This window comes from Hibiscus syriacus, unplaced genomic scaffold (genome assembly GCF_006381635.1).
Source record: "Hibiscus syriacus cultivar Baekdansim isolate YM2019G1 unplaced genomic scaffold, ASM638163v2 tig00110044_pilon, whole genome shotgun sequence".
In the NCBI taxonomy this organism is placed as follows: Eukaryota; Viridiplantae; Streptophyta; class Magnoliopsida; order Malvales; family Malvaceae; genus Hibiscus; species Hibiscus syriacus.
The window spans coordinates 1,641,228-1,669,079 of record NW_024062574.1 but is presented as its reverse complement, the minus strand read 5'-3'; the positions used below and the strand labels follow the sequence as shown (position 1 = coordinate 1,669,079).

The window sequence follows — 27,852 nt, the reverse complement described above, 5'->3', positions numbered from 1 at the left end:
TTTGGTGATTTTGAAGGGATTTGAATAAAATTGAAAAGAGTCGCCATCGACCTTTGGGTTAGGTAGGTCAAATACCTAAAAACGTCTTTTAAAAACAATTTTAAGAAAAATAATTTTATAAGACAAAAATTTGGTCTACGTTACCAAAGATTCATTTAAAACAGGTTCGGGAGTCGGTTACGTATGGGGAAGGGTAAACACCCCCACAACGCCCAAAATTGGTACTGTGTAGCTTACATATCGTCGTAAATGGTGGAAATTACAAATTGAATATAAAACTAAAATATGATTCGTTTATTGAGATTTAATTAATTTACTTCGAATTATTTTATCAGAGAAAATTCTTTAATTTGAAAAGAAATCTCGAGATTAACAATCCTCCGTCGGGAAAGTTAACTCGTCTATTTCTTATCTTTTAAAGAATATTCTCTCATCATTTATTTAAAAACGTGTATCGAATATAAAATGAAAATTTAAAATTTACATTCACATAAAATAAAGTGAGCGTCACTTAAGGTACCACACATTACATCATTTTAATAAATTAATTAGTAAAATATACTCGACTTGTTACAAGTCCCTATGTCGTTAAAATGCCGTATCGGATCGTACCACTTCGACCAAGTGGTACTTTCCACGCCCATTCTACGCATACGTGTTCTTGAAAATATAATCGAATATTTCTTACATAGATAAAAATATAATGAAAATAAATGTGATTGGAAATACAAAGATTTACATTAAATTAAAGTAAACACAATACCAATAATTAACTAATGAGTAAAATGAACATCCATACATAAATGACTAAAATACAAATTAGTAAATATTACAGACCAAAATAAATATTAAAACATTTAAGGGGCTAAAATATAATTAACAAATATTTTTAAAAGAACAGTAAAAAAAATAAACCATAAATCATATTAGGGACCAAAATGAAATGAAAAAAACATAAAGAACTAAACCACAATTAAGCCAAATGTTAAACAGGGACTAAAACGAAACATGCATAAAATAATATGGCCAAATTCGAACTCTAATAAAAATGTAATAATAAACCAGATAAGGACTAAAATATAATGAAAGTAAAATAAACAGACATTAATCGATATTTAACCCAAAATATGAGAGTAGTGATCAAGATAAAAGTTTCATAAATAAAGAGTACAATGTCTAAACTTTCAAAAATATTAACAATAACCAGTCCAGTGACCAATGTGTAAACTTTAAAAATATAGGGCTTGAAGTACAGAATAAATAAAATACACTAAGCCCTTAAACAACTTACAAAACACGGGGACCCTTACAATATAATTAAACCATAGGCTAATTAGTGACTAGAATAAAATGTACACAAATGTCATGGACAAATTTAAAACATTAACAAAAATAAATAACACACCAGCACAGTGACTAAAATGAAAAAAAAACATAAATCACAGGTCCGAATTCGAAGATCATAAAACATACATAATATATAAACTAGTGATTCAAATGAAACAAAATAAAACTATAGGCTCGAAATAAGATTGCATGGATTTCATTTAGTGACCAGATCACAACCCTTACAAAAGCTTGAGGGACCTAAACTGTGATTAACCCTAAATGTAAAAACACGCAGACCCCCAAGCCCCTTAAACGATGCCGTTTCACTCGGTGATTATACCATCTTAAGGGTTTACACCGAGACCCTAATACCATTTCCCAATCCCTCTCTGTCTCTCTTCCAATTCTTCTCCATCTCTTCCTTCTTACCCCACGGCCGAAGAGAAAAGAAAGCAACCCCGGCCACCATGGAACGGTGGCCACGGGGATTCAACTCCCCAAAAACTCTCTCTCTCTCTCTCTCTCTTTATCCTCTAATAACCCTAAAACAAACCTAAACCCGAGCCTCCACTCATAACTGATTAAAAACAAACCCTTACCTTTGAAACCTGAAAGAAAGGTTCTGGGTTTGGTGAAGCAACGACGAAAGAGGTGATGGCTTCCAAAAGGTAACCTTTCTTATCATTCCCCCTTTTTTTTGTTTTCTGTTTCGAATCTCTCTTTCTTTCTATTCCCTCCTTTTTTTTTTGGTTTCGTTCCCTTGATTTTTATGTTGAGTATTTGGTGATATGATGATGATATCTAGGTAGATAGGATTTGATTTCTCTGATTTGGGTGGATAAAGTCCAGATTTTTCGGGATTTTGGGGTGTTATTTTAATGGGTTTTTAGATTTGGGGTAAGTTTGATACACTGTTGATGACATTTGCTTCACTGTGTGACCAGATTGCTGATGACGACCGGCTCGGGATTCACCATCGACACCTCAAGCACGGCTGGGAGATGGAAGGCCAAACGGTTGTGGCGGCGGCTGAGCTGTTAGGGCTCAGAACAAGGGTTAGGGTTTCATACCTAAATGACCTTTGATCTGGACCATTGGATGGGTCCAGATCAAACGGTCTTGATGGTGCGGCGCTGAGGCAGAGAAGGGGTAACCCTAGCGGGTTTGGGCCGATTGCTGGGCCGCAGGTTTGGGTTGTTCGGCTCCGGGATTGGGCCTTTGTAATATGAATTGGGCTTCTAAGCCTGCAAAAATGTAATATGTAAAATTAATAATAATAGTTAATAATAATTAATAATAATAAAAAAATAAAAAAAATAAATATAAAAGACCCGGACAAAAACGGGTATCTACACCATGTTTTTGTAATTTTAAAATTTTTTGTTTAAAATAAGAAAACTTAAAAATATAATTTTATTTGAAAAATTCAATACTTTTGAAAATCTTTAAAAAAAAAACCTAAACTTTGAAATTTTTTATTTCAATCTCTATACCCACGCTCGACCACCCCTATTAACTGTCATTGTCGTTGATAAACCTCCAACCGACCGAACTGCCATTGATAACACAATCACCCGATAACACAACCACTCGAAGAATCTCTAATTGACGATATAAACTCGATGAAAATAATACTAAAATCGCAAAAATTGAAGTTACTTGACGACTTCGGCGACGACCATGACAACATGAACAAGAATAACTAACAATGGAGGCGTCAAGGATAGCAACGACGTCGATGGCCGTGGACGAAAAGGGAGAAATTAGTGTTAGGGTTAGGGATGATTTTAGAGATTTGTGATTTTTTATAATTTTAGAAAAAGTAGTTTTTTATATAAATATACTAATATTTTTAATTTTTTAATTTAAATAAAAAAGTTTAAAATTTTATATAGCTGACGTGTGTCCTCTAATGCCAAAATTTAACGGTCGTTACGGCCTGAACATCTAAAATAGTAACATTTATAATGTTAGGCACTTAGATGATTCAAAAAACAGTTTGAGGATATATTTGAGAAAAATACTGTAGCATCACTATATTCAATAAAATTATATATATCGTAGAAGAACTAAACACTCGGGGGGTGTTTGGATGGGGGAATGTGGGATTCCCATGGGAATGGAATTCACATTCTCCCGTTTGGTTAGGCCGATAATTCCATTCCCGGTAATGAAAGATTACCAATAGTGGATTTTTTGGGGTATATTACCGGGAATGTTATTACCTTCATTTCCTTAGGTATTGTTGGATTACCGACGTTTTGGATTAAAATGCCCTTAATTTTTTTTTAAATATTCTTCTTCTGTCATTGAATGATAAAAATTCTACGAAAATTAAATTACAAATTTATCCTTAAATTTTAGATTTAAAAAAAATCTATAATTAAAATTTTATATTAAGTTTAGGGATTAAAATAAAATTTTACCATTTCATTAAACTTTTTTTATATTTTTAATTTTGTAAAAAAATTATATAAATATTATGAATTTAAATTTTTTAAAGAAAATATATAAATATTTTTCAACTTGTAACATTATACAAATATATAATAAATACAATTTGGTCAAATATACATTCTAATAATCTTTTATTCCTTTAACTAAACACGGTAATCTTACATTCCTGCTAAGCCAACCAAACACAAAATATAACATTCTCAATAATCTTATTCCCTGATAATCTTACATTCCCACTAGTAATCTTACATTCGTGAACCAAACGCACCCTCATAGATAAGTAGAATGACCACAAAATTAATCCGAAAAGAAAAAAATTATAGGGTAAATTCAATGTTTAGTTCATAAACTATTAGTTTCGATCTGTTTTAGTACCTAAATTTTAATTTTTGTTTCATTTTAGTATCTACCATTAAAAACTTTAGTTTTTGTTTCATTTTAGTACCCTTTCAAAATTTAACGTTAAATTTAAAAAAAATTGAAAGTTTAGGTACTAAAACAATACAAAATTGATAGTTTAAGTACTAAACGCATTAAGTTTTTAACAAATGTACTAAAATGAAATGAAAACTAAACATTATGTATAGTTTTGAAAAAAATTGAAAGTTTAGGTACTAAAACGGACTGAAACTAATAGTTTAGGTACTAAAGGTGTAGTTAAACCAAAATTATAAAAGTAAGCAGCTTTATATATGCACATCAAACAACCATAGCCAGCAACAGCACCAACATAATAAGCCAATGACAATTTCCCAACAGCTTCGAGCCGGCTGAAAGAAACAGAAGCCTGTTATTTTTCATTCATGGTACAGCAGTATACATGTTCTATACAGGTTTTCTATGGTATCGTTTTTACCTCGATTCGCATCGTTTCCGGACGATGCCGGTGTTACGGAAGTAGATCTGTTAGACATGGAGATACCAAGGTTTGCACAATCCATCCCAATTGCACCTTAAAGCCCACAAAGTTCAAACTCAATCAGCAGTTTATTCTTTGGGACATACTAAAAGACCAGAAGCCTATATGTTCACCGTGTTCTTACATTCTCTGTAGCAAGGCAAGGCAGAGACATTAAGAAGATTAAAATGACCCTCCGAGCATTTGCAATCGTACGTAAACGGCGACGTCTTGTTGCACAATCCTCCACCACAGTTAGTCCACCGGCAGACTGTGAGCACATGAAACAACTCCATTAACATTAAGCTACAAAGTGACCAAATTGAAAAAACTTAAAATGGCACAAAGCTTACTATCAAAGACGGATTGATTTGCTTTAGCTGCCTTTTCTTGCACCGGGGAAGGAGCTGCTGCACAAGCCTCGTCGAGCGTACCTAAACCGCAAGTAAATCGATCACGACACGTATCAGCAATCGAACTTTTTTAAAAGGAAGAATTAAGCTCTGCAGTATTTGGCATAGCTAAGACATTAACATCACGCATAGACTGATATTTGGTGCACAATATTGTGAATTTGTGATATGATTCGAGTGTGATTGGCATGTATCCTTAGCGGTAAAGCTAGTTAAGCTAATGAACTATCAAGATTTCACTTGCATAACATAATCAAATTAAGGTCAAATTCAGAGAGGATTTCGTGATTTCGAGTATATATACACAGAGAAACCATAACCAATAGACAGAATAATTAAACATGAAAAAGAAGTGAACTTTACAGTTGGGGAAAATGCAAGGGAGGAACTTGGGATGATGATCATCATCATTATCAGCAGCAGTTTGTTTCCAGCCAGCATCACATTCACAGATATAATAAGGGAGTGTTCCATTTGAAGAAGGCTTGCATTTCCCTTTTCCACATCCCACTTCTTTGCATACATCATCTGCAACAAGTACCCAAATCAACAAAAGAACACAAAGATCCCAAAACAAATCGACCAAGAACGAAAGATGAAGAAAAGGGAAAGTGACAAACTGAAGATGGGTTGCAGAAGAGGGGATAAAAAGTCTGTTTTAGCAATGTCGAAGTGCATAGCAAGGAATATGGTGAGGAAGGCAAGTGAGTTGAGAGAAGCCATGGGTGAAACTTTCAGGAGTTTGGAAAAGATCTGCGAGTGGTGTGCTTAAATGGACGGTGATCCGAGCCGTGGAACGTGTTTACGTGGAGTGGACTTTGGGGGGCTAAATTGGGTGGTTGGTAGTTGGGAGTTTCCTAGTTTAAAAGCTGGATTTTTCTCTGCGGCATTTGTCGTTTCACGAGTGGAAAAAATGGGAAAATCTGGTTTGTTGCATTAAATTCTAAGGGACGAAAGTCAAGTATTGTGAGCACTGTACTGGTGGAACCACAAGGGTACCTGTACCTGTAGTTTTCAGTTTTCACCGATGGCTCCGGCGTGTGAAGATGATCGGTTCATCCTTATCGCCTTCCGGACATGATTTCGGCCTACCTGCTGCTGATAATATGGTATTTTTTTATCATTATTAAAATATACAAATAATTTAAAATAAGATAATAATATATTATTATTAAATTTAAAAGCTTTAAAATAATCATCGTCTCTTCTGTCCCTTCTCGTTATCATCGACCATCATTGACTTTCGAAACCGGCAACAGTTTGATCTCAAAGTATACCAAGAGACTTTCTTTAACAAGTTGAGTCCGAATTTAGTAGTTGTTTCTCCGGAAAATGTCCCAAAACCTATTAATATCGATTGAAATATTTCAGTTTACTCGTTTTCAATCTCCAATTCATGGATTTTGGAGCACGTTATGATAAAATAGAGGTCAAATCCAGATTTTGAGGTTGAGACAAAGCAACCTATGAACTTCGGGATCTAACAGCCACCATCTATGATGGTTGACATTTCATTTTCCTCACTTTTGATCAAATTTAGAGTATGTTCTGACAAAATAGAGATTGTATTTGAACTTAATGGGTTGAGACAAAACAATCTATGAAATATGAGATCGAACGACCACCATCTATAACCATCAACGGCGCCATCCAACGATGAAAAACAGTGGATGACAAACAATGAGTGAAATAAGAAAGAGAGTAAAGTTCAATGAAGAATACATAATTTATCCTTTTTAAACATTTTGAAATTTAGGACTCAATTTAAAGGCCATGCTATAGTTTGGGGATGAATTGTTGTAATTAACCCTAAAAATAAGTACAACCCACAAAAGACTATGGTGGTGTTTGTTTTTACTGTGTAAGGTCTGCAAAACTCTTATGTCTGCGCCGCACAGACCACACGCAGACATTAGGTTTCGTAGACCGTTTGTTTTTTAGAAGACATAAACTCTACTAACGTATGCACGAGCTCTTCTTGATACAGACATGATTTTATGTCTTCAAAAGTCTGCGGGAAAATTAAAATCATTTAAATCTATTTTAAAATTTATTTTAAAATATAGATTGATTTATTTTAAAATATGAAAAAAATTATTTTAAAATATGGATTGATTTATTTTAAAATATAGATTGATTTATTTTAAAATATGGAAAAAATTATTTTAAAATATAAATTGATTTGTTTTAAAATATAGATTGATTTATTTTAAAATATGGAAAATTTATTTTAAAATATGAATTGATTTATTTTAAAATATGAATTGATTTATTTTAAAATATGGATTGATTTATTTTAAAAAAATTATTATTGTAGTTGTATGGATTATTTAAATTTCAGTATTATAAAGCTAAAATTATTTAAATTTCATTATTGCAAAACTCTTTTAAGTTTAAAAAATCAATTTATTTATATTTCAGTTTATTTTAACAATTTACAGACGTTAAAAAACAAACAGTTTTTTTTTCAGACTGCAGACTTTTAGTCTACTCTTCTGTTATAGATATCTACAGATGTAATTCGCATACTACAAATCTTTTACCTATTTAAAAACACACACCACCTACGCGTATATAAACGACTAGAATTAGGGTTTTCGAGTCTCACTCAACTAGTACACTTAAAACAAGGTGCCGACTGCTCAACTCTTCGTAGCTAATAGCTAACAAGCCAAGTTTGAAGGATGGCCGTCGGGTACTCATTTCTCTCTCTTCATCTCTCACTCATTCCTCAAATGGATTTTGCTTTATTTTCTAAAATCTGATCGCTTTTCTGGGTTATCTCTTTGTTCTGTAATGCAGGAAGAACAAGAGGATTTCCAAAGGGAAGAAAGGAGGAAAGAAGAAGGCGTGAGTACTGCTTTCTTTTTCAATCGAATCTAGCTTTAATTACGCCTTTGGGTATTTTATAAGCAGCTCTTTTGGTTAAATGTTGATTTTTGTTGTTGGGTTTTCTTTAGAGCGGATCCCTTTGCTAAGAAGGATTGGTACGATATCAAGGCTCCATCAGTTTTCACTACCAGAAACGTGGGAAAAACACTTGTCACCCGTACTCAGGGTACAAAGGTTTGTTTTTTATTTTCATTTTGTATTTCGTAATCTATTGAAAATGCTTGGATTTTATTGAATGTTAAATTTTTGGATGTTTTGAACCTTAGAGTATGCTGGGAATCTCACATATTCTTTGTAATTGCTTTATCTAGCTTAAGATTAGACCCTTTTTAGCTTTTACAGGAATATATATATATTAATTGTGAATTGTAATTTTGATCCGAACCATGCTTATATTGCTGGTTGTTTTATATGAATGATGTTATTTTTGTCTGTTTCCTGTTCTTTTTGATCCGTGAGCTGAGTCAGTGCTTAATTTTCGACTTTAAAACCGGTTTTCTGATATTTTCGGTCTCGCATGTTTTGATTTTAGTCAGCTTTAGTTATATAGCCACTTAAGTAACTACTTTTAATATGCTGTGGCTCTGGGAAAGTGTTATTGATATGTAAGTTTCCGTATACATAAAGCATAATGAACTTAGACCCGGTTGGTACATCCACTTAACATATAGCTATAGTTTGATTTCTAAGCATGTAAGTGGTTTGAGTTGAACTTGGCTACTCTCTTGACAGATTGCTTCAGAAGGACTCAAGCACCGTGTGTTTGAGGTTTCACTGGCTGATCTTCAAGGCGGTGATGAGGATCATGCTTACAGGAAGATCCGTTTGAGAGCTGAAGATGTTCAAGGAAAAAATGTTTTGACCAACTTCTGGGTATGTAAATATAAATCTCCATGTTCACTTCATTATCTCTATTGTTCCAGCAGTAGAAATTAAAAGTTCTGATTTGTTTTCCGTTTCAAAATTTCAGGGGATGAACTTTACCACTGACAAATTGAGGTCTTTGGTGCGTAAATGGCAAACTCTGATTGAAGCTCATGTGGATGTGAAGACAACCGACAACTACACTCTGAGAATGTTCTGCATTGGATTTACTAAGAGACGACCTAACCAGGTTAAAAGGACTTGTTACGCACAGTCCAGCCAGATTAGACAGGTAATCAAGCCCTATTTACTGCAAAGCCTTTAGTACTTGTTATTGGATTTTCTTGCTCGTCCGTGAGACATTTTCGAGCATCAAGGATCTGCTTATTCGTGTGTGCTTTATGCAAATGACCGAGTGAAGTAAGTTATTATTTTGCAGATACGCAGAAAGATGAGAGAGATCATGACTGCCCAGGCAACATCATGTGATTTGAAGGGATTGGTTCAAAAATTCATTCCGGAGATGATTGGAAAAGAAATTGAAAAGGCCACATCCAGCATCTATCCTTTACAGAATGTGTTCATTCGTAAAGTCAAAATTTTGAAGGCTCCCAAGTTTGATCTTGGAAAGTTGATGGAGGCATGTTTCTGATACCATTTCTATTGTACTTTTCCATAAAAAATATCCCACTGACCCGGTTTAAGGTATTTACTGGATAAGATATCAAAGATACAGCATCTTGTGCCATGTTAACTAATCTATTTTGTTTTTTTATTCATTTAGGTTCATGGTGACTACTCAGAGGACATTGGTGTGAAGCTAGAGAGGCCTGCTGAAGAGACAATGGCCGAGGCTCCCGCAGAGGTTGTTGGAGCTTGAATGAAGAAGAGTCCTTGAATTTGTCATGTTTTATTTTGCTTGAAAGAGATTTTGTTGAGAAACTTCTCTAGAGTAGAGAATCTCCATGGTTTTGACGTTAAAGATGTGATTTTGCAACTTCTTTTGAGTAGACAATATGTTGCTCTTTGGCAGATAAAGATATGAATCTATGAATATCTTAGAATCTATATAGTGCCTTTTAGGTTATGTTTATTAGTTTTAAAGAATGACCTTAAATCGTTCAAACACTATGCTTTGATTTTCTCGATTTAATCCTTAGCTATTAATCAATTTTTGTTTACACGAAGAGATAAAAGTGCCTGGACACAGCTTATTAACTGATTACATCAGAGGACTAATTCTTACGTTGTTCAAAAAGCTAGATGTAGTAATATTCTGTAGACACAGATCCTAAGCATAATTATACCAGGAAAATTCCATGGGAACAACAGGCTTTCCTTTGTGTGTGAATGAGAGCCTCAGTCCACACTGCTAGAAGGTCTTGCACACCCACAAAAACAAGCTTTCTTTCGCCTTCCGCTCCGTCTTCCGCTGCTGTAGATGAAGTCCTTCAAGAGGACACCTGTTCGGTTTTTCCCTTTTCTCTTCCTTTCATCTTCGAGTTTCAGCATCACATATTCGATACTCTGCACCTCGAACTGCAGCCTTCCGATCTTTTCAGACCCTTTTTGTGCCTGCTCTCGCACTTTCTTCAAGTCACCATCTCCGGGTTCTTCCAACTCGGTTGTGCTTGTCCCATGGAAAGGTGAAGAACTCCCTTCAACATCCTTGACTGATTCATTGTTGTCATTCAGCAACTCCGTTATTGCATCCTCCACCTCCTGCAACTGCTCTTTAACTTGTGCGTACTCTAAATCGAAAGCTTTATTCCTCTTCTTGATCTCCATTCTCTTTTTCAGCTGTTTGACGGTAGTTCGGAGACTCATCAATTTATGAGCGTCGGAAGCAAGTCTGTCTAAGACCTTTTTGCTTTTTGCTCCTCTCTTAGGCTCTCTAACGCTGGTTGAAATCTCAAGCTTATCAATGCTCGGCTCCTTCTCCACCAGTGTTCCCAAAGAACCATCGGTTTTCTGGTCTACATCATTGAACTGATGAGAATCAACTATTTCCCCAGGCACGATCGCCCGTGATTGTATGTCGTTGAGTTCGGAATCAACACCGCATTCATGCTCAGAAGACTCCCATTGCTCGATCGTTAGATCATCAGCCGTGTCGGTCTCTCTCTTGCTCCTTCTGCATAATGAAGAATCTGAGACTTCATCAAGGGGAATATCTTTCAACATCCCATTTCTCGTTTCAGTAATTTCAGGTTTCGTCTTCTTTGACTTGAGACTACGAGCAAGCTCATCACCAACCTGCATATCTTTCTTCGTTTCTTGACGTGGGGGCTCGATGCCATTAGATGGAGCTTCTGTTTCATGGCTGTTCTGGTTACTTTTTTGCTTCACAAGCCTGTTCATCTCTTCCGCCACTGCCTTTTCAACTGCTTTAAGCCTCGTATGCATCTCCTGCAAGTCCAAAATCCCAACCGTCAAAAAGGCACTTTGTCCTTCGAGTTTCGCACAGCTTGTTTCATGAAGTTCATCAGCCATTTCTACATCCTGAAGGAAACACATGAATAATAATTTTACATTTAGTAAAATCTGATAATCCATTAGAAAAGGTAGAATATAAGCATGTACAATACCTTCTCTTCGTCATCACTTGGAACACAAAGCTTTGGCTGAATAAGGATATTATGCTCAAGGGACGTTATACTGTCTCTCAGTGAAGCTATGGCGGGAACATATGCCGACATCTGGACCTTCAACTCTCCGATTTCAGTTTCCAAGAACTCGACCATTTCCTTCATCTGTCCTATTTGTGCTCTCTTTACAGTGTTTTCTTCTTCAAGAGTCCCACAAACTTCAGTAAGCTCGTGTACTTTGTTTTCGAGCAGAACTTCGCAGATGGCAGAAGCTTGGAAATCGAAGTAAAATGATGCAGCCTCAGCCTCCCACAGCTCAAACTCATTGCTTTTTTCTAGCAGCTCTAGGCTCAGGTTTTCTCCATGCATCTTCTGTTCTTCAATTTCCTTACGTAATGTAACAACTTCGGAACTCGAATCGTCATTTTCTTCACGAAGGTGTTCAATTTCCATTTTCTGTTCTTTGCTATCTTCGGATAGTTCACGAATCTGTTTCTCTAAATTTACTCGAACCTTTTTAGATTCATCACATTCCCTCTTCAGTTCCTCAAGGTTTCGGTACAGTTCGGCATTCGATTCATGTGCAGCCTGAAGCTTTTCATCCGATTCCGAAAGCTCGACGGTCTTCTGTCTTAGCAAATCATTACTGATAACGACTTGATAGTTTAATTGGTCGTTTAAATCTTTGACATCATATAGCTCCTTGTGCAACTTTTCAACGGTTTCATTCAAATCCGAAATTTCGGCTTCTTTCTTGTCCAACTTCTCCTCCAATTTTGCAATTTCAACTGTTTTCTCAGCACCAAAGGTCTCTAAAACGACAGAAAGACTGCTAAGGGCTACTGCTTCTTGTAGGGCAATACTGTTCTCGTCTTCAAGAATCCGCATATCCACTTTCAGGTCTGAAATTTTATCAAGCAAAAGACTGTTTTCTTCAAGCTGCTGGGAATTTTCCTCCTCTAGTAGTAAGCAAGTTCCATGCATGCTCATCAACTCTTCACATTCAATCTCCAATTCGGAATTTAATACTTCTTTTTCCAAGTTTCCGTCAAGCACTTCCGTCATCAACTGCCGGTTCATCTCTAGAAGCTCCTGCTTACCTTTCCGGTGCATTGCATTCTGCTTTTCCGTGATCTCGAGCTTATACTCAAGGGCTCTGATCTCCGACACAAGTTCACTGCCCTCAAATTTAAGTTGTCCAATCAAAGTTAACAGAACCAAGTTCTCAACTACCAGCCGTTGCTTCTCCTCCTGGTTTATCAATAGTGAACTCTTCAGGTCTTCAACATTATCCAGAATGTGTGAAAAGGGAACTTGATCTGATTCAATCTCGTCCAGGTGGCGATTAACAAGATCGAACTGAAGAGCCTTGAAAACTAAATATATCCCGGATCTTAGTTTTTCGATTTCATTCAATAGGAATTCACATTCTATCTGCTGCTCAAGACTTTCGCTCTCCAACTCCCTGATCAGTTTATCCGACAATTTGGATGCCTCAACATGTTTCTGACATTCAATCAACAGAGACAAGTTTTTTTCCTCGAGATCTTTTACGAGTTTTTGGAAGATGATGATCTCAACCTGAGCCTTGACAGCTTTGTCAATCTCTTCTTCAAACTCTTTCTTTCGGAACCTACTTTCTTCTTGCAATAGATGGACATGGTTTTCGAGATCTGCCAACCGAGATTCACTTGACTGAACATAGCAGGCGTGCTCCTGTCGTTCGACGCCAAGGGAATCACGTAGTTGCTCCACCTGAGAGAGTGTAGATTCTTTCTCCTTCTCCAGGTCAGAATATTTTTCCTCCAGTTTATCGAATCGGAATTCCAGGATGCATAGCCTCTTTTCAACAGTTTCTAGCTTCAAGATCAAGCTGTCTCTTTCACCTGCAAGATTGGATTTCTCATTTTTGAGATACTGGCAGAATTCTTCTAAGGTCTTTGCTTTCGATCTCAAGCCATCAAGCTCGATATTAGCACAAGAAAGGGAGCTTTCCAGTGTTGTGTTTTTCTCCAAGAGCTTCTGCATATTCTCGGTCATTTTCTGCAATTGAGAAAGAAGGGTGGATTTCTCGGCGTCAAGTGGAGATTTTTCTCCACGAAGAAATTCAAGAGACTTCTGTAATTCCTCAACAAGCTCCTTCGAGCCTTCCAATTTGCCATTCAATTCCGACAGCAAACTTCTCAGAACAGCATTTTTCTCCAAAAGGTCATCCATGCCTCTCAGTTTCTCATAAAGAACCTCGGTCTCACCTCTTTGCTTGCCGCATTCTTCCTTCAGCTTTGAGTTCTCGTCTAGCAATTCCTTCAACGACGATTCTAGACATTCCGGATTCAAACCTGCGTATAGCAGCTGCTGAATTAATGTCTGGTATGCGCTACTCAACTCCTCGATTTCTTCCTTCAATTTGTCAACCTCTTGCTGGAGGATATTACTTCGTTCAATTTGTACTTCAACCTCACTTTCAAGTTTTTCTTTCAGTTCCTTCAATCCAAAAATTTCGTCTTCCAAACTCTTTATTGAAACGGCAGAAGACCGGTTTAATTCATCGAGGCTCCGATTTTCACCTTGCACTTGCTGAATTTCTTCCTCCAATTTTTGGTTGCTTACTTCCAACTCCTTCAACTTTTGAAGCTTATTTACAAGCTCCGATGTCAAAACTCTCTGCTCCTCTTGAGATTGCGAGTTCAACTTTTGTAACGTTTGCAATGTAGCTTCAACTTGCACAAACCGTAGATGCTCGTCCTGCAGCGATGTCTGAAGTTTATCCAACTCGTGTTGCTTCTCCGAAAGTTCTCGATCCTTGATTGCTATTTTCTGCACCAGGCTATCGGCCTCTGCTAGTAGAGATTGATTCGATTTCTCCAGAAGAACACGCTGTTCTTTCACACTCTTCAATTTTTCAGCATTGTCTAGAATCTCACTGTTTAAGCGTTTCGACTCCTCTTGGGCGCAAGAAAGTTCACTCTCCAACTTGGCAATTGTTTCCAAGCACTGCTCGTACCGGTGAGCCACGGTATCTTTCTCTTCTTTCAGCTTTGCAAGAGCCTCTTTTAGTGCTTCAACTTCGCTTTCAGCTCTTTCAATTTGCATGTTGAGCACATCTGCGTTTTCTTCAGCAAGTGAGATTTTCTTTTCTAACGAAGATTTCATCTCAAGACACTGCTTGTATCGAAGAAGACCAGCCTCCTTTTCAGCCTCTAATCTAGAACGCTCTATATTAAGATTCCGAGCTTCGATTTCTGCTTTAAAAGCCATCTCGTTAAGCCTTTTCGCATCCACTTGGGATTGGAAAATAGTATTCTCCATGCTGGATATTCTTTCCAAGCACTGATTGTACTGATGAAGACTGGCATCTCTCTCAACTTCCAATTTACTTAATGATTCCTTCAATACTTTGATTTCGATTTCGGCTTTGCTGGCTCGTTCGGCAAGATTCGCGGAATACGTTTGTGCTTCACTAAGTTGACTCTCCAGGCTAGATGACTTCTTTAAACTATGCTGGTACTGCTGAAGGACATCTTCCTTTTCGGCTTGAATCTCTGCAAGAGTTTTCTTCAGGAATTCTACTTCGGTTTCAGCTTTACCTGCACGTTCAGACTCGGAAAGAACTTGGTCCTTCAGATTTTGATTCTCAATTGATAACAGAGAAACCCCAGTGTGCTCACTTTCCTCAGCTCCACCATCATTTGCCCCCTTCGTTCTCCCTTCGGCAATGTTGGCTTTTGGTGGAACTTTTCCGGACTCAAATATCTCATTCAACTGCTTTAGACCCCTTTTGTTTATTCCAAAGTTCTTTAGCAAGTCATCTGAATCAAAGAATGCACGAATTTGGTGTGGCGTGTCCGGTGTGTAAAGCTCAGCCTCGGGTCCTGAAGAGCCTAAGGGTAATTCATCAGCCAGTACGAAAGGAACCTGGTTGGGAAAGGCTTCAGCCATGGTTTTCTGGGCATGGCGAAGCTCCCCGCTTGCATGGTCATACCTCTCTGCTAATGCACGGTACGCTCTATAAAACTCTTCAACTAATTTCATGAGCTCCGGACGTTTTTTATAGTACATTTCCGCTCTTCTTGCAAACGAATCCGCGTCTTCTTCGATCAGTTTGATCATTGCTTTAACTTTAGAATCCATGTCTGATGAAACAAAATAGTTCAAGTTGAGATATACCAAAAGGCAGCAGCAAAGGAATTATAATGAAAAAAAGGAAATGACTCCTATGCAAACACAGTAACTCGAGCATGCACAAAGCGATTCTGATATCGGAATATCGCCTTTTTTTGTCTCACGTGATGATCATACAGCAGAAATTCAAACTGAGAAGGCCAATGAAGCAAATAGAGATCAACATTTAACTATGCTTATCATTGATCATATAAAGGAGGAACATATATATCATCCTAAACCGAAACGGCAACGGCAACATATTTAGAACGAAAATCCTTACCTGTAAGATTATCCTGAAGCCATTTAGAATTCTTGGGGCTAATATGGCTGTCCCACCACCAGGAGTACAGCCGTCTAGACTCCGAATGTGACAACGTTGCCATTATTCCGGCAAAGAAAAAAATTGCAATCAGTTTCGACTTTGCAAAAGCCGGGTTCTTATACCAGTCACAAAACCCCAAGTAATGGATCCAGCCAGAATAACACAATCTACTCTATTATCTCTGCACTTATAGACCTTTATTCCGAATCCCTTGCACCTATACAACCAAGATAATCAACACAAGCTACTTCAAATGCATTCAGAACAACAAAATTCGCAATGAACTGTTCGAACAAAGGCTCGAAAACCAGATAACCTATATAGTTTCAAGTTACATACTCGGTTAAGATCACTCCAAAGATGTGCAATGGTGAGCTTTCGATGCCAACAAGCACCAATCCACTGAAAAGAAAAGGACCATATCAGATCTTCAACTTTGTAAACAATCAATTGAACAAATGGAGATGCCAGCAATTCAAAACAAAAGATTCTCAAAAGGCAGCATATAAAATGCAGCATTTGTACTTGCAGTGAAAGTGAATCGACAAAAAGGAAAGTTGTTTGGACCCAGTGGTCCAATTTACAAAAGGAATTCATCATAGAAATCCACCATACAAATCACATGATCCTGGTTTTTCTTCTTCTTCTTCTTTTTGGTAAGAATAGTCGTGAAATTTATGTAAGAGTGGTCTCAAAAAGGAATCATATGAACAAGGAAATCTGGTCAATGAACTCTGATCACAAAAAGAAAGGTAATCTATTCAACAAGAAAAATAAAAACATAAACTTTAAGCAAATTGCAATCAGAAAAACAGAAGAAAAGGAGAAAACTTTCAGCAAAAACATGAACTTTAAGCAAATGGGTGGGCACAAAAACTGCAAAAGAACAAGTCTGATCAAAAGTTCGGATAAGAACATACCAAAAACACACGAAAAAAATCCTGGGAAATTGGATTTTTGATGATCAGCAGCCGTGATAGTAAAATCTCCAGCCGCAGCTATTCCAAAGTTACCCCATTGTTGTCACTTACAAACTCTGTCTTAACTTCATCTTTTTTCCTCTATCATACGAGTTCTTTGCATTACATTCTTAGATTTGGCAGAGGACCAAAGAGAGAGAAAGACAGAAAAGTAAAAAGAGAAGAGCAGAGCAGAGTAAACAAGGTAAGTTACTTATGAATTGTAATTGATTTTTGTTCCTCGCTGTAAAAAAACAAGTAATTTGCATCAAGGAGGAGACTGAAATGACATAGCCATTGTTCAAATTAAAGTTAAAAAATGGTGCTTTAATCATTTGGAGTGTTTCAAGGGGATTTGTCAAACTGGATCCCTGTTGTTGATGTCATTTGAGAATGAAAATTGTACTCTTCCTCTGTGATTTTTATTTTAAATAATCTTTTAAACCATACTCTTCTTAATTTTTTAATATTTTAACTTCACCCTTAAACGATCAAGCTCATCTTGTGTTGATCCCTAAACTTTTAAATATTTCAATTATATCTCCAAACTTTTTAATGATATTGAGGGACATCATTGGAATGTTAAAAACTTTAGAGATCAATTTAGAATGAGGGTCTTAGTTTGATGATGGTTTTGGAATGTTTAAAAGTTTGGGAATTAATTAAGAATGAGAGTCATAATTTAAGGACAAAATCAAAATGTTCAAAAGTTTAAAAATTAATCTAGAATGAGGGTCATAGTTTGAAAATATATAATGTGATGTGTTTATTTTGATTATTTTTAAATTTTTTTAAAAAAATCATTGTTAGCATATAAAATATTAATCCATAATTGCAATTATAAATTATAAAATAACAACCAAAATATATCCAATAAGATTCATAATGATATATCTTAAAATAGAATAAAGGGTAAAAATATACAAATGGTTCCCTGATTATATGATATTTCGACTATTAAAAGTTACAAAAGTTTTATTGAGTCATTCGACTATTAAAAGTTACAAAATGATTACTCGACTATTCATTATGTGACATAATCGTCATTTCTAATAAAAATTTGATAGTGTTATGAGTTTTTTTATTAATCTAGGGTAAGTACAAGACAATATCTATTCAAAAATTGATTATATGGCATCTATAGTGCTCGAACCCGGATCCTCAATGAATAATAACAATTCATTTACCATAGAGTCCACTTAATTCATGCATAATATTATGAGTTGAACGTTAACATGTTGACTGTGATATGATAAAAACTGATCATAATCTCATTACGATAATATGGACCACCAGCAGACCAAAAATAAATAAAAATATGTACAATTGGAAGAAACTAATGTGACTCTAAGTATATTGTACATAAAAACTATATGATAAAATAGCTGCCATTTTCTAGAAAAATGAAGATTTATTTGCATTTATGACTTTGGATTATGCTTGTTTATTAATTAAGGTAGCTTGCTCCTTTTCAATGGCGGGCCTTTAGATATGGTCCTACTTTTGTCACATTCTAAGAAATCCGACGTCCCCTTTTTGAATAATAAATTTATCTGTATTTGATATCCACACATATCTTAATTATAAATTATATTTCTAAATTGGGGGTCAAATTTTCATAACGATATTTTTTAGGGGTAAATTGCAAATTTCGTAATTGAACTTTAATCTCTCTCATATTTTACTCACTCGACGTACTTTAGATCTTTTTAATTTCTTCGTTGAACTTAATACATTGGGTTTTTTAATCACTCGACCCTTAAATAGTTAGCGACGTTTAAATGAGTTGTTATACAGAGGCAAAACGACGTCGTTTTGGTAAAAAAAATTAAATGTCGTCGTTTTAACGTTGTTAACTATGTAACGGTGGAGTGACCAAAATAGGAGAGAGAGTAAAGTTTAGTGACAAAAAATCCAATGTATTAAGTTCAGTGAGAAAATTGAAAATGTTTAAAGTTCAATGAGAAAAATAGGATAGAGAATAAAGTTCAATGATGAAGTTTATAATTTACCTTATTTTTTATTCATAAAACTTACAAAATGTTTAAACTACGGGTTATTACTTTATTAAGTTTCTCGACTAATAAAAGTTATAAAATTGTATTATGACTATAAAGTATTGTTTTATTGAGTCATTCAATTATTAAAAGTTATAAAATGGTCACTCGAATGTTCATTAAGTTTCGAACTCGTCCTTTCTCATTAAAAAAAGAACGGTATTATAGGTTGAGTGTTAACATGTTGATTGTGATATAATAAAATAAGATCACAGAATCTCAAATGATTTTCATATTTCAGTTATAATGGTAATGTACAGCTTAAACAACCACCAATTTTTAATGACGAGTTTGGAACATAATGAATAGTCGGATGACCATTTTGTAACTTTTGATAGTCGGATGACCATTTTGTAGCTTTTGATAGTCGGTAGACTTAATAAAGTAGTACCCTATAGTAGGGGACTATGTGTGTACTTTACCCTAAAGAATATTCATATTTATATATTTACCCTAAAGGAGGAAAACAAATGTAAAACTTGACTTGAAGAATAGTTGAAGATTTAGTGTCATCTCCCATCCTTTTCAAAGGGCACTATTGATGCTTACCCACTACCAAAGATGATCTAACCCACCGACTCTTTGATCTTTCCTTACACTTTGGTCCCTTTCCATCTCTTGACAACAAATGTATACATTGACATTACGATGTCCGTATTTAAGATTTTGATATGTTTAATGAAAGTTATACAACTAAATGATCTCGATGATTAAGGGATTATTGTTAGCTTTAAAGGTCGTGAGTTCAAACATCAACTGTACATGAATATATGAATATTCACTGTTAATTGATTAAATGTCATTAGATAAGTATTCTTATGAATATTCGAATCGTCGGATCTATTTTGTCGACCAAAGAAAATACTGTGTTCGATCTAGATTTATTGGGTTTGGAAAATGTAGGTGGGAGTGCAAGTATATGATGAATGTTAATGGGAGACTTTTAGGGTTCATAATTCACACTTTCAAACCCCACCACCCACCAACCCACCCACCATAACTGCAGCTTTGCCTACAAAATCTGAAGAAAAAAAGAGTTGGGAAATGGGGCGGCCCCGACCAGATTGTATTATCGTCTTGTAGTGAAAAAGCCAGCTGGGCTATATTTGTTGGCAGTTTTCACCCACTTGAAAGGTTCGTAAAGATAAAAGATGGATGGTATGAGTCGAGTCGAGTCGAGTCAAATTAAGTAGAGAGATTTTAAGTTATTTAAATGAGAAAATAACCTCAGTGACCAAAAATCTCATATAATATACGATTTTGACCAATTTTTTTTGGATTTGCCACAATGACCAACAAAATCGCAATGCGATTTCTAATTCGTAACGCGATCTCCAGTATCGCAAATTCGCGTTGCGATAGTTGAAAATCGCGTTACGAATTAGAAATCGCATTGCGATTTTGTTGGTCATTTTGGCAAATCCAAAAAAAAATTGATCAAAATCATATATTATATAATATTTTTGGTCACTGAGGTTATTTTCTCTATTTAAATTTGGTTTGAATATTATATCTTTTTATTCGATTAGATTTGGATAAAAGGAAGATATTATTAGACTTTGATTTTGATTCGATTTTTAAAAAATAAAACTTATACCAATCTGATTTAACCCAACATATATATATATATAGAGGATCCACTTATACTATATAAAATTAATAAGTTTTACATCTATTTATAGTCATTAAATTTAAGTAAATAAATAAAATTTAATTAAAATTTATAGCTATAAATAAATATTTCTTTAACTCACAGTAAAATAGTATATTTTTTTCTTTTTTAGGTTAGGTTTAGGATTTAGGATTTAAGTTTTGGGTTTAGGGTTTATAATTTGGGATATGAGGTTTAGGATTTCTAGTAGGGGTTTGCCAATTTGGGTCTCAGGGTTTAGAGTTTAAAATTTGAGATTAGGGTAAAAAGAGATTATTTCACTGTGAGTTAAACGATATTAATGTATAAGTTATAATTTTTAATTAAATTTAAGTTATTTATTTAAATCTAATGGCTATAAATTTATGTAAAACTTATTAGATTTATATAGTGTAAGAGGATCTTACTCCTATATATATATATATATTTATTTATAATTTTCATTTTTATTAAGTAAAATCTGGAGCTAATTAGGAAAATATATAAAGAAAGGGACATATTAGAACTATCCTTAAATATTTTAAAAAAAAATATTATTATTTTGTATTGATTTAGATCATATATTTTATTATTTTAAATTCGAACTCGACCCGATCCAACCTAGGGATGGGCACGGGCGGGGCGAGATAGAATTTTGGCCGCCCCGACCCGAAATTATATTACTTGAACCCTACCCCGCCTCGTCCCGATAAATTTTAATATTTTCCCACCCCGATTTTTAGATTAAAAAATCAACCACGACCCGATCCAATCTAAATATATTAATATTTAAAAATAATATGTTTATTATAATATATTTATAATTATTTATTATATTTTAAATTATTAAAAGAATATATTATATAATAATTTTTATATTTTAATAATTAAAGAATATATTTTAATAATATAAAAAAATACCTTAAAACCTTAAATATATTAGATTTGAAGAAAATTAATACTTTAAACCAGATCGGGTCGGTTTTTTTCACCTTAAACCCAATCCCATCTTGTCTCATCTTGAACCCCAAAAATTAAAAAAAATACGCCCTTATAAATTCGGGTCGGAACTCATCGAGTTCTAGTTTTTTTACCATCCCTAATACAGCCTTAGATTTTAAACCATTTTGAGATATATATACTACAGAGCTAGAGGGCCAGATCAAGTAAATGGAGGTGGCCCAAAGGAAAAACGTCCACTTAGACTCAGTCCACCAAACGTTATCAACGTTTGGGACTTATGGAGAATGGTCCATTTAAAAGTACCTAAAGCTTTTAGGTAAATTACATGTTTAGTATTTAAACTATCAGTTTTGATTTGTTTTAGTATTTAAACTTTTAATTTTTTTATAATCATGTCTAAAGTTTAGTTTTTGTTTTATTTTAGTAACCAATGGCCAAAAACTTTAGTTTTTATTTCATTTTAGTACTCTCGTTCAAAATTTAACGTTAAGTTTTGAAAAAAATCAAAAGTTTAGGTATTAAAGTAGACCAGAACGAATAGTTTATGTACTAAACATGTTGACTTTTTAATGACGGGGTACTAAAATGAAGCAAAAACTAAACTTTAGCCATGATTTTAAAAAAAATTAAAAGTTTAGATACTAAAATAGATCGAAACTGATAATTTATGTATTAAATGCGTAGTTTACCCAATAATTTTATGTAGAAAACAAAATAATTTTATTAATAAATTTAATAATCAAATTACTGAAATATTAAACCTATAACAAATTAAATAAATATATTAAAAAAATGGCTATCCATTTTTCCCATATATATGGGTAAGGGGGAGGTAAGATAGTAGGCTACCCCCAACATCATGTTGAGCGCAGCTTCCGTAAGAGACCTCCGAATTATGAAATGCCCTCCATGGGACTCGATCTCACGACCTCAAAGTTAAGAACCTTATGCTCTACCAACTGAGCTGGATGGTCATTTCTAAATAAATATATTAGATTAAGTCAATTCTCTCTGGTTATATTTCATATATTGAATATTTTATTTTTAGAAGTTAAAATAAAAGACAAAAGCAGAAGACTCGAATTGTGTAAAATAAGGTTGTCCGTCCTCGGTAGCTCCGTGAAGGAACAAGGCAAATACTTTAGTCCTTAAAAGACAAACATTATTTATGTTCCCAAATTTAGCAAGGGTCATCAATTTGTTTGAATAATGCAATTGGGTCCTTTTCAAAATTATCCTCAATTATTAACAACTTTATCAATCATTATGACATTAAAAATCCGTTAACTATTAAAAATTGCAAATTATCTTCCGATTATAGAGTATTGCTTTGTTGAGTCACTTGACTATTAAAAGTTACAAAATGGTCATCTGACTGTTCATTATGCTCTAAACTTGTCGTTCTTCATTAAAAATTTGACGGTTGCCTAAACTGGAAGTTGACATAATGATTGAGATATGATAATTATTTGAGATTATGAGATTATTTTTTTCATATCACAATAAGTGTGTTAACGTTCCACTCAGAATATCGTTAATTTTTTAATGAAAAAGAATAAGTTTGAAACATAAAAAATAGTCAAGTGACCATTTTAATCAACAGACTCAACAAAATAACATTATATAATTAAAGAACACTTTATAATTTTTAATAATAGAAGGATGTAAAAAAACTATAACGACAATTTGTATACTTTACCTTTAATATAAAGTCAACCTTTGGCATTAATTATCCCTTTCAAAACCTTCTTTTAAAGGGTTTTTAAATTATTATTTTGAATATTTGAAATTGCATCTTGCTTACTCTACTTTGCATGCCTGCTTCTCTTAACAAGTTTTATTATTATTATTTAAATTCAGGGCCTTTGCAATCGGTCTCGTGCAATGGTGCGAATTGGGTCGTTTTCTTAGGCTTTACTTGTTTGCATTTTAGTTAAAGATTCTGTTTTTTTTTTTAATTGAAGTTAACAAAATTTCATTAATTCCGGGTTTAAATATAAATAAAAAGGACCGATTTCACTTTTTTAAAGAAAATACAAATGATGAAGTTTGGGTTATAAGGTCAATTTTGAAAGCAGAGTTCTAATAGGATTTGGGGTAGTGAAACTGGGTTTTTTTCCTTCTGTTTTTAATCTCATCAATCATCATATGTATATGTATATTGTTTGTTTCTAGTTTAATTCCGTGAGGTTTTGATTGTTGTTTTAAGTTGTTGATATTGTTAAATTCTTCTTTTGAGTATGGATTTGAAAAGTGGAGTGGAAGATAGTGATCTCAAGTCACCAATGAAACCAGTTAGCGGAGAAGATTCAAAGATGAAGGGTAATGGAAGCTTTAGTAGCAAAGACATGATCTTTAGAGCCGATAAAATCGATTTAAAAAGCTTGGATATGCAGCTTGAGAAGCACCTGAGCCGGGTTTGGTCTAGGAACATTGAGAAGCAAAGGCCTACGGAGGAATGGGAGATTGATTTGGCTAAGCTGGACTTAAGGAACGTTATAGCTCATGGTACCTATGGTACCGTTTATCGTGCCACTTATGATAATCAAGATGTTGCAGGTAATCGTTTTCGGTTTCGATCCTATGTAGAAGATAAGAGGTTGAAGAAAACAATGCTTTTGAAACCCTTATCCTTGCATTATCTCTGTTAGTTCTTAAGCTTTGTAGTATGTTGTTGATCAAAATTGCCCAATTACTTGATGCAGCTTGAGAATTGTGTTTAAGCAGCTATAGTTCCTTGGTATTTTGCTAATTGAATTTTGTAATGATAGTTTGTCGAGTTGAAGAGCGGATTAACATGCATCATTAGTCCAGAATCCATAGAGCTGAACTTACGCCTATGGTACTGTTATCATGCCACTAATGACAATCAACGCAGGTTATTGTTTTCGGTTTTGATCCAATGTAGAAGACAAGAGGTTGAAGAAAACAATGTCTTGAAACCCTTATCCTTGCATTATCTGCGTTAGTTCTTAAGCTTTGTAGCATGTTGTTGATCAAAATTGCCTACTTACTTGATGCAGCTTGAGAATTATGTTTAAGCAGCTATAATTCCTTGGTATTTTGCTAATCCTCGAGTTCGGTGTAAATATATTCAAATATGTGATTGAATTTTGTAATGATAGTTTATCGAGTTGAAGAGTGGATTAACATGCATTATTAGTTCAGAATGCATAGAGTTGAACTTATGCCGATGATGTCTAGACAGGGTCAGCTCTGATGTATGTCTGGTTAATGTGTGCTAAAGCCGAATTGGGGCCTAAGGCACGGTATTCGGTATTTTGATTGAGTGCAAGAATCTTTGTAATGCACAACATGAGTAAGTTAAAACGTTTTGATGGCTGATCGCGTTGATAATGCTTTAGTTCAAAAGTGCTCGATCGGGAACTCTTGACATTAAAGCACTTAATTCAATTTACTTTATCTTGTGTTGGATTGTTATGTTCTAGGGTGTTTCTGCTTGATATTGGTTTCCTGCTCGATTGGTTCGACACCTCTATCTTTTGTGTAGTCGAGCATTTGCAGATTCCTCTATATCAGGATAGCTGCATGTTAAGTTACTAATAAAAATGGAGATGGGACTGCTTCCATTTGTTTCTTTTGTGGAGTATTTTTTCTGTTAATGATTTGGTTTTACGGTATTGTAGTTAAGCTGTTAGACTGGGGCGAGGATGGTATTGCGACAACTGCTGAAACTGCTGCTCTACGAACATCGTTTCGGCAAGAGGTTGCTGTTTGGCATAAGCTCAATCATCCTAATGTTACGAAGGTCCGATATTTTCTTCTGCTTTGACATGTTTACTTGTTGATATCATCGGAACACCAAAAGTCTTGATGTTAATATCGATCTTTTTTTGAATGCATTGTTTCCTCTCTTAAATTTGAGTTACAGTTTATCGGGGCCTCGATGGGAACTTCAAATCTTAAGATTCCTTCAAAAAATCCGTCAGCCGAAAGCCATGATCCCCTTCCTTCTAAAGCATGCTGTGTCGTTGTCGAGTATCTCCCCGGTGGCACACTGAAACAATACTTGATACGAAATAGGCGGAAGAAACTCGCTTTTAAGGTTGTGATCCAACTTGCTCTGGACCTCTCTAGAGGGTAAGAGGGCGAATCTTTTCTTCGGTTTCGAGTGTGCAAATATTATTTCTCTGCTGACGAGTATGCTTATTCCAAACTGCAGCCTTAGCTACCTACACTCCAGAAAGATTGTGCATCGTGATGTCAAGACAGAAAACATGTTGCTAGATCCTCACAGAAATCTTAAAATTGCAGATTTTGGAGTTGCCCGTGTCGAAGCTCAGAATCCACAGGACATGACTGGTGAAACCGGTACTCTTGGCTACATGGCCCCGGAGGTACGAGTTATCGAAAACTCTTTTATGTCGTCGCACGGTTACCCATCTTCATAACTTATATTTTCATTTTGTCGAATCGATTTAGGTTCTTGATGGTAAACCCTACAATAGAAGATGTGATGTCTACAGCTTTGGCATTTGCTTGTGGGAAATTTATTGCTGTGATATGCCTTATCCAGATCTCAGCTTCGCCGACGTATCGTCTGCAGTTGTCCGACAGGTTAGTTCATGCGTTCAATTGCCGATTTCGAGTAACATTGAAGAATGATTCCTTTTCTTTCCATTTTTAAACCGTCGATTCGATTATCATGTCCAAGCCTTGTTCTAGTAGAGTTCGAATTTCGGCATCCATCCGTCCTAATTTCGGCATCCGGCTTTTGGTGTACGATGCTGTTGTCTTGCTCATTTTGCATGTTTCCTGCTCTATCTGCTCACATGTATCATTAAATGATTGAACCTATTTTACACCGGTGTAACGGCAGAATCTACGACCGGAGATCCCGAGATGCTGCCCGAGTTCCGTAGCGAACATCATGAGAAAATGCTGGGATGCAAATCCGGAGAAACGTCCCGAAATGGATGAGGTGGTGAGAATGCTCGAAGCCGTTAATACAAGCAGAGGAGGAGGGATGATACCGGATGACCAAACGTCGACGTGCTTATGCTTAGGCTCGACTCGCGGTCCGTGAAATTCTCTTTTAATAAAAAAAAGTTACAAATGTTAGAGATTCGAATCTTAATAAATACCATCTCGTAAGAGTGGTTGCATGGAGCTCTGAGATTAAACCTCTGTTGAATTCGAAAATCGAAGTTTTGATAAAAATATAAAAACAAAGAATTCATTATTAAAAATAAAATTACGTAAATATCTTTGCCAAAACATATGATTTAAATTTGATAAAAATATACTTAAAATACTTTTTAAAAAATCAAAGACGAAATAAAAAAAAATTAAATTATTTAGCTAAAAATTTAGTTTTTAAATTTTCAGTTACTCAAACTTCAACTTAAAACTTAGAAGAGTTAATTGTATCATATGTCCCCAAACTATGAAGATCGTAGGGATTACTTGACGACGTCTTTACTGTGTAATGTAATAAATGACTTATTTGAAGAAATAATTTGGGGTGCACTACTTGGGGAAATAAAAATTCTTCAAGCATTGTTCAAGCATTTTTACCGATGGAAGACCAACATTAAGGTGGTGTTTAGTTTGATGGAATCCCTTGGAATTAGGGAGAATTGAAATCCAATTCCACCATTTTCCTATGTTTGGTTCAAGTTTTTAAAGGGAGAATTGGAATTCAATTCCATCAAATGAGGCAAAGTAAATTCTATCCATAACATAATGAAATTGAAATCCTTTAGAGGAGGGAATGTGAAATTTGATCATACTACCCTCATCAATATTTTGATATTTAGGTCGGATTTTTTTTAAAAAAAATCGGGATCGGGTCGGATTTTTTTAAAAAAAAACTGGATTTGGGTCGGGTTTAGGGTTTAGGAATAATTACAATAATATCTCTCTATATATAATTTTTTTAATTAAGTCGTGGTTTTTATTGAATATTTTTTTATTATTATTTCGGTAGAGTTTCTAATTCATATATTCGGGTCGGGTCGGGTCGGGTCGGGTGAAATTTTATTTTGGTCAGGTCGAGTCGAGTCTCGGGTGGAGGTTCCATTGTTCTCGAGTCGGGTCGGGTGGACCAAAAACCCGACCCATAGTCATCCCTAATTGAAATAATTTTAACTTATGATGTTTATTTGTATAATTTTTATAATTTATTAAAATGAATAATCAATCAATAAAATAAAATTTTAATATTTTTTAAATTTTTATAATATATTATTATATGTAAGTTATAAAATAAACTAAAATTAAGAAAAAAACAAGAAGAACAATTATGTTATTTTACATTACTGAAATCAAATTCATCCAACATATTTGCGAACCA

At 34.8% G+C, this 27,852-nt stretch overlaps 4 protein-coding genes across 5 annotated transcripts; 2 read left to right on the top strand and 2 right to left on the bottom strand.

Moving 5' to 3' along the window:
* Positions 1-4,401: 4,401 nt before the first annotated feature.
* Positions 4,402-5,865, bottom strand: LOC120213837. Its single transcript, XM_039211894.1, has 6 exons — positions 5,718-5,865; positions 5,461-5,625; positions 5,038-5,118; positions 4,830-4,955; positions 4,643-4,738; positions 4,402-4,556 (listed from the first exon to the last, which is right to left on the bottom strand). Exons 1-6 carry the CDS (start codon positions 5,818-5,820, stop codon positions 4,486-4,488), a joined length of 642 nt encoding a protein of 213 aa, XP_039067825.1. The 5' UTR covers positions 5,821-5,865; the 3' UTR covers positions 4,402-4,485.
* A 1,834-nt stretch (positions 5,866-7,699) lies between these two features.
* LOC120213836 (40S ribosomal protein S3a-like) lies at positions 7,700-9,834 on the top strand. Its single transcript, XM_039211893.1, has 7 exons — positions 7,700-7,792; positions 7,900-7,947; positions 8,058-8,163; positions 8,722-8,862; positions 8,960-9,145; positions 9,293-9,493; positions 9,638-9,834. The coding sequence occupies exons 1-7, from the start codon at positions 7,782-7,784 to the stop codon at positions 9,731-9,733; spliced, it is 789 nt and encodes a 262-aa protein (XP_039067824.1). The 5' UTR covers positions 7,700-7,781; the 3' UTR covers positions 9,734-9,834.
* A 203-nt stretch (positions 9,835-10,037) lies between these two features.
* On the bottom strand, positions 10,038-17,089 carry LOC120213834 (protein NETWORKED 1A-like). Its single transcript, XM_039211890.1, has 5 exons — positions 16,848-17,089; positions 16,267-16,329; positions 15,886-16,144; positions 11,442-15,574; positions 10,038-11,355 (listed from the first exon to the last, which is right to left on the bottom strand). Exons 3-5 carry the CDS (start codon positions 15,986-15,988, stop codon positions 10,213-10,215), a joined length of 5,379 nt encoding a protein of 1,792 aa, XP_039067821.1. The 5' UTR covers positions 15,989-16,144; positions 16,267-16,329; positions 16,848-17,089; the 3' UTR covers positions 10,038-10,212.
* Positions 12,146-26,680, top strand: LOC120213835 (serine/threonine-protein kinase STY13-like). 2 transcript variants are annotated; one of them, XM_039211892.1, is made up of 8 exons: positions 12,146-12,157; positions 23,701-24,095; positions 25,184-25,305; positions 25,429-25,637; positions 25,720-25,894; positions 25,980-25,989; positions 26,074-26,114; positions 26,377-26,680. In XM_039211892.1, exons 2-8 carry the CDS (start codon positions 23,777-23,779, stop codon positions 26,581-26,583), a joined length of 1,083 nt encoding a protein of 360 aa, XP_039067823.1. In that variant the 5' UTR covers positions 12,146-12,157; positions 23,701-23,776; the 3' UTR covers positions 26,584-26,680. The 2 variants fall into 2 exon arrangements, with proteins under 2 accessions (XP_039067823.1, XP_039067822.1); XM_039211891.1 differs by having other exon boundaries at positions 25,980-26,114.
* The last annotated feature ends 1,172 nt before the right edge of the window (positions 26,681-27,852 follow it).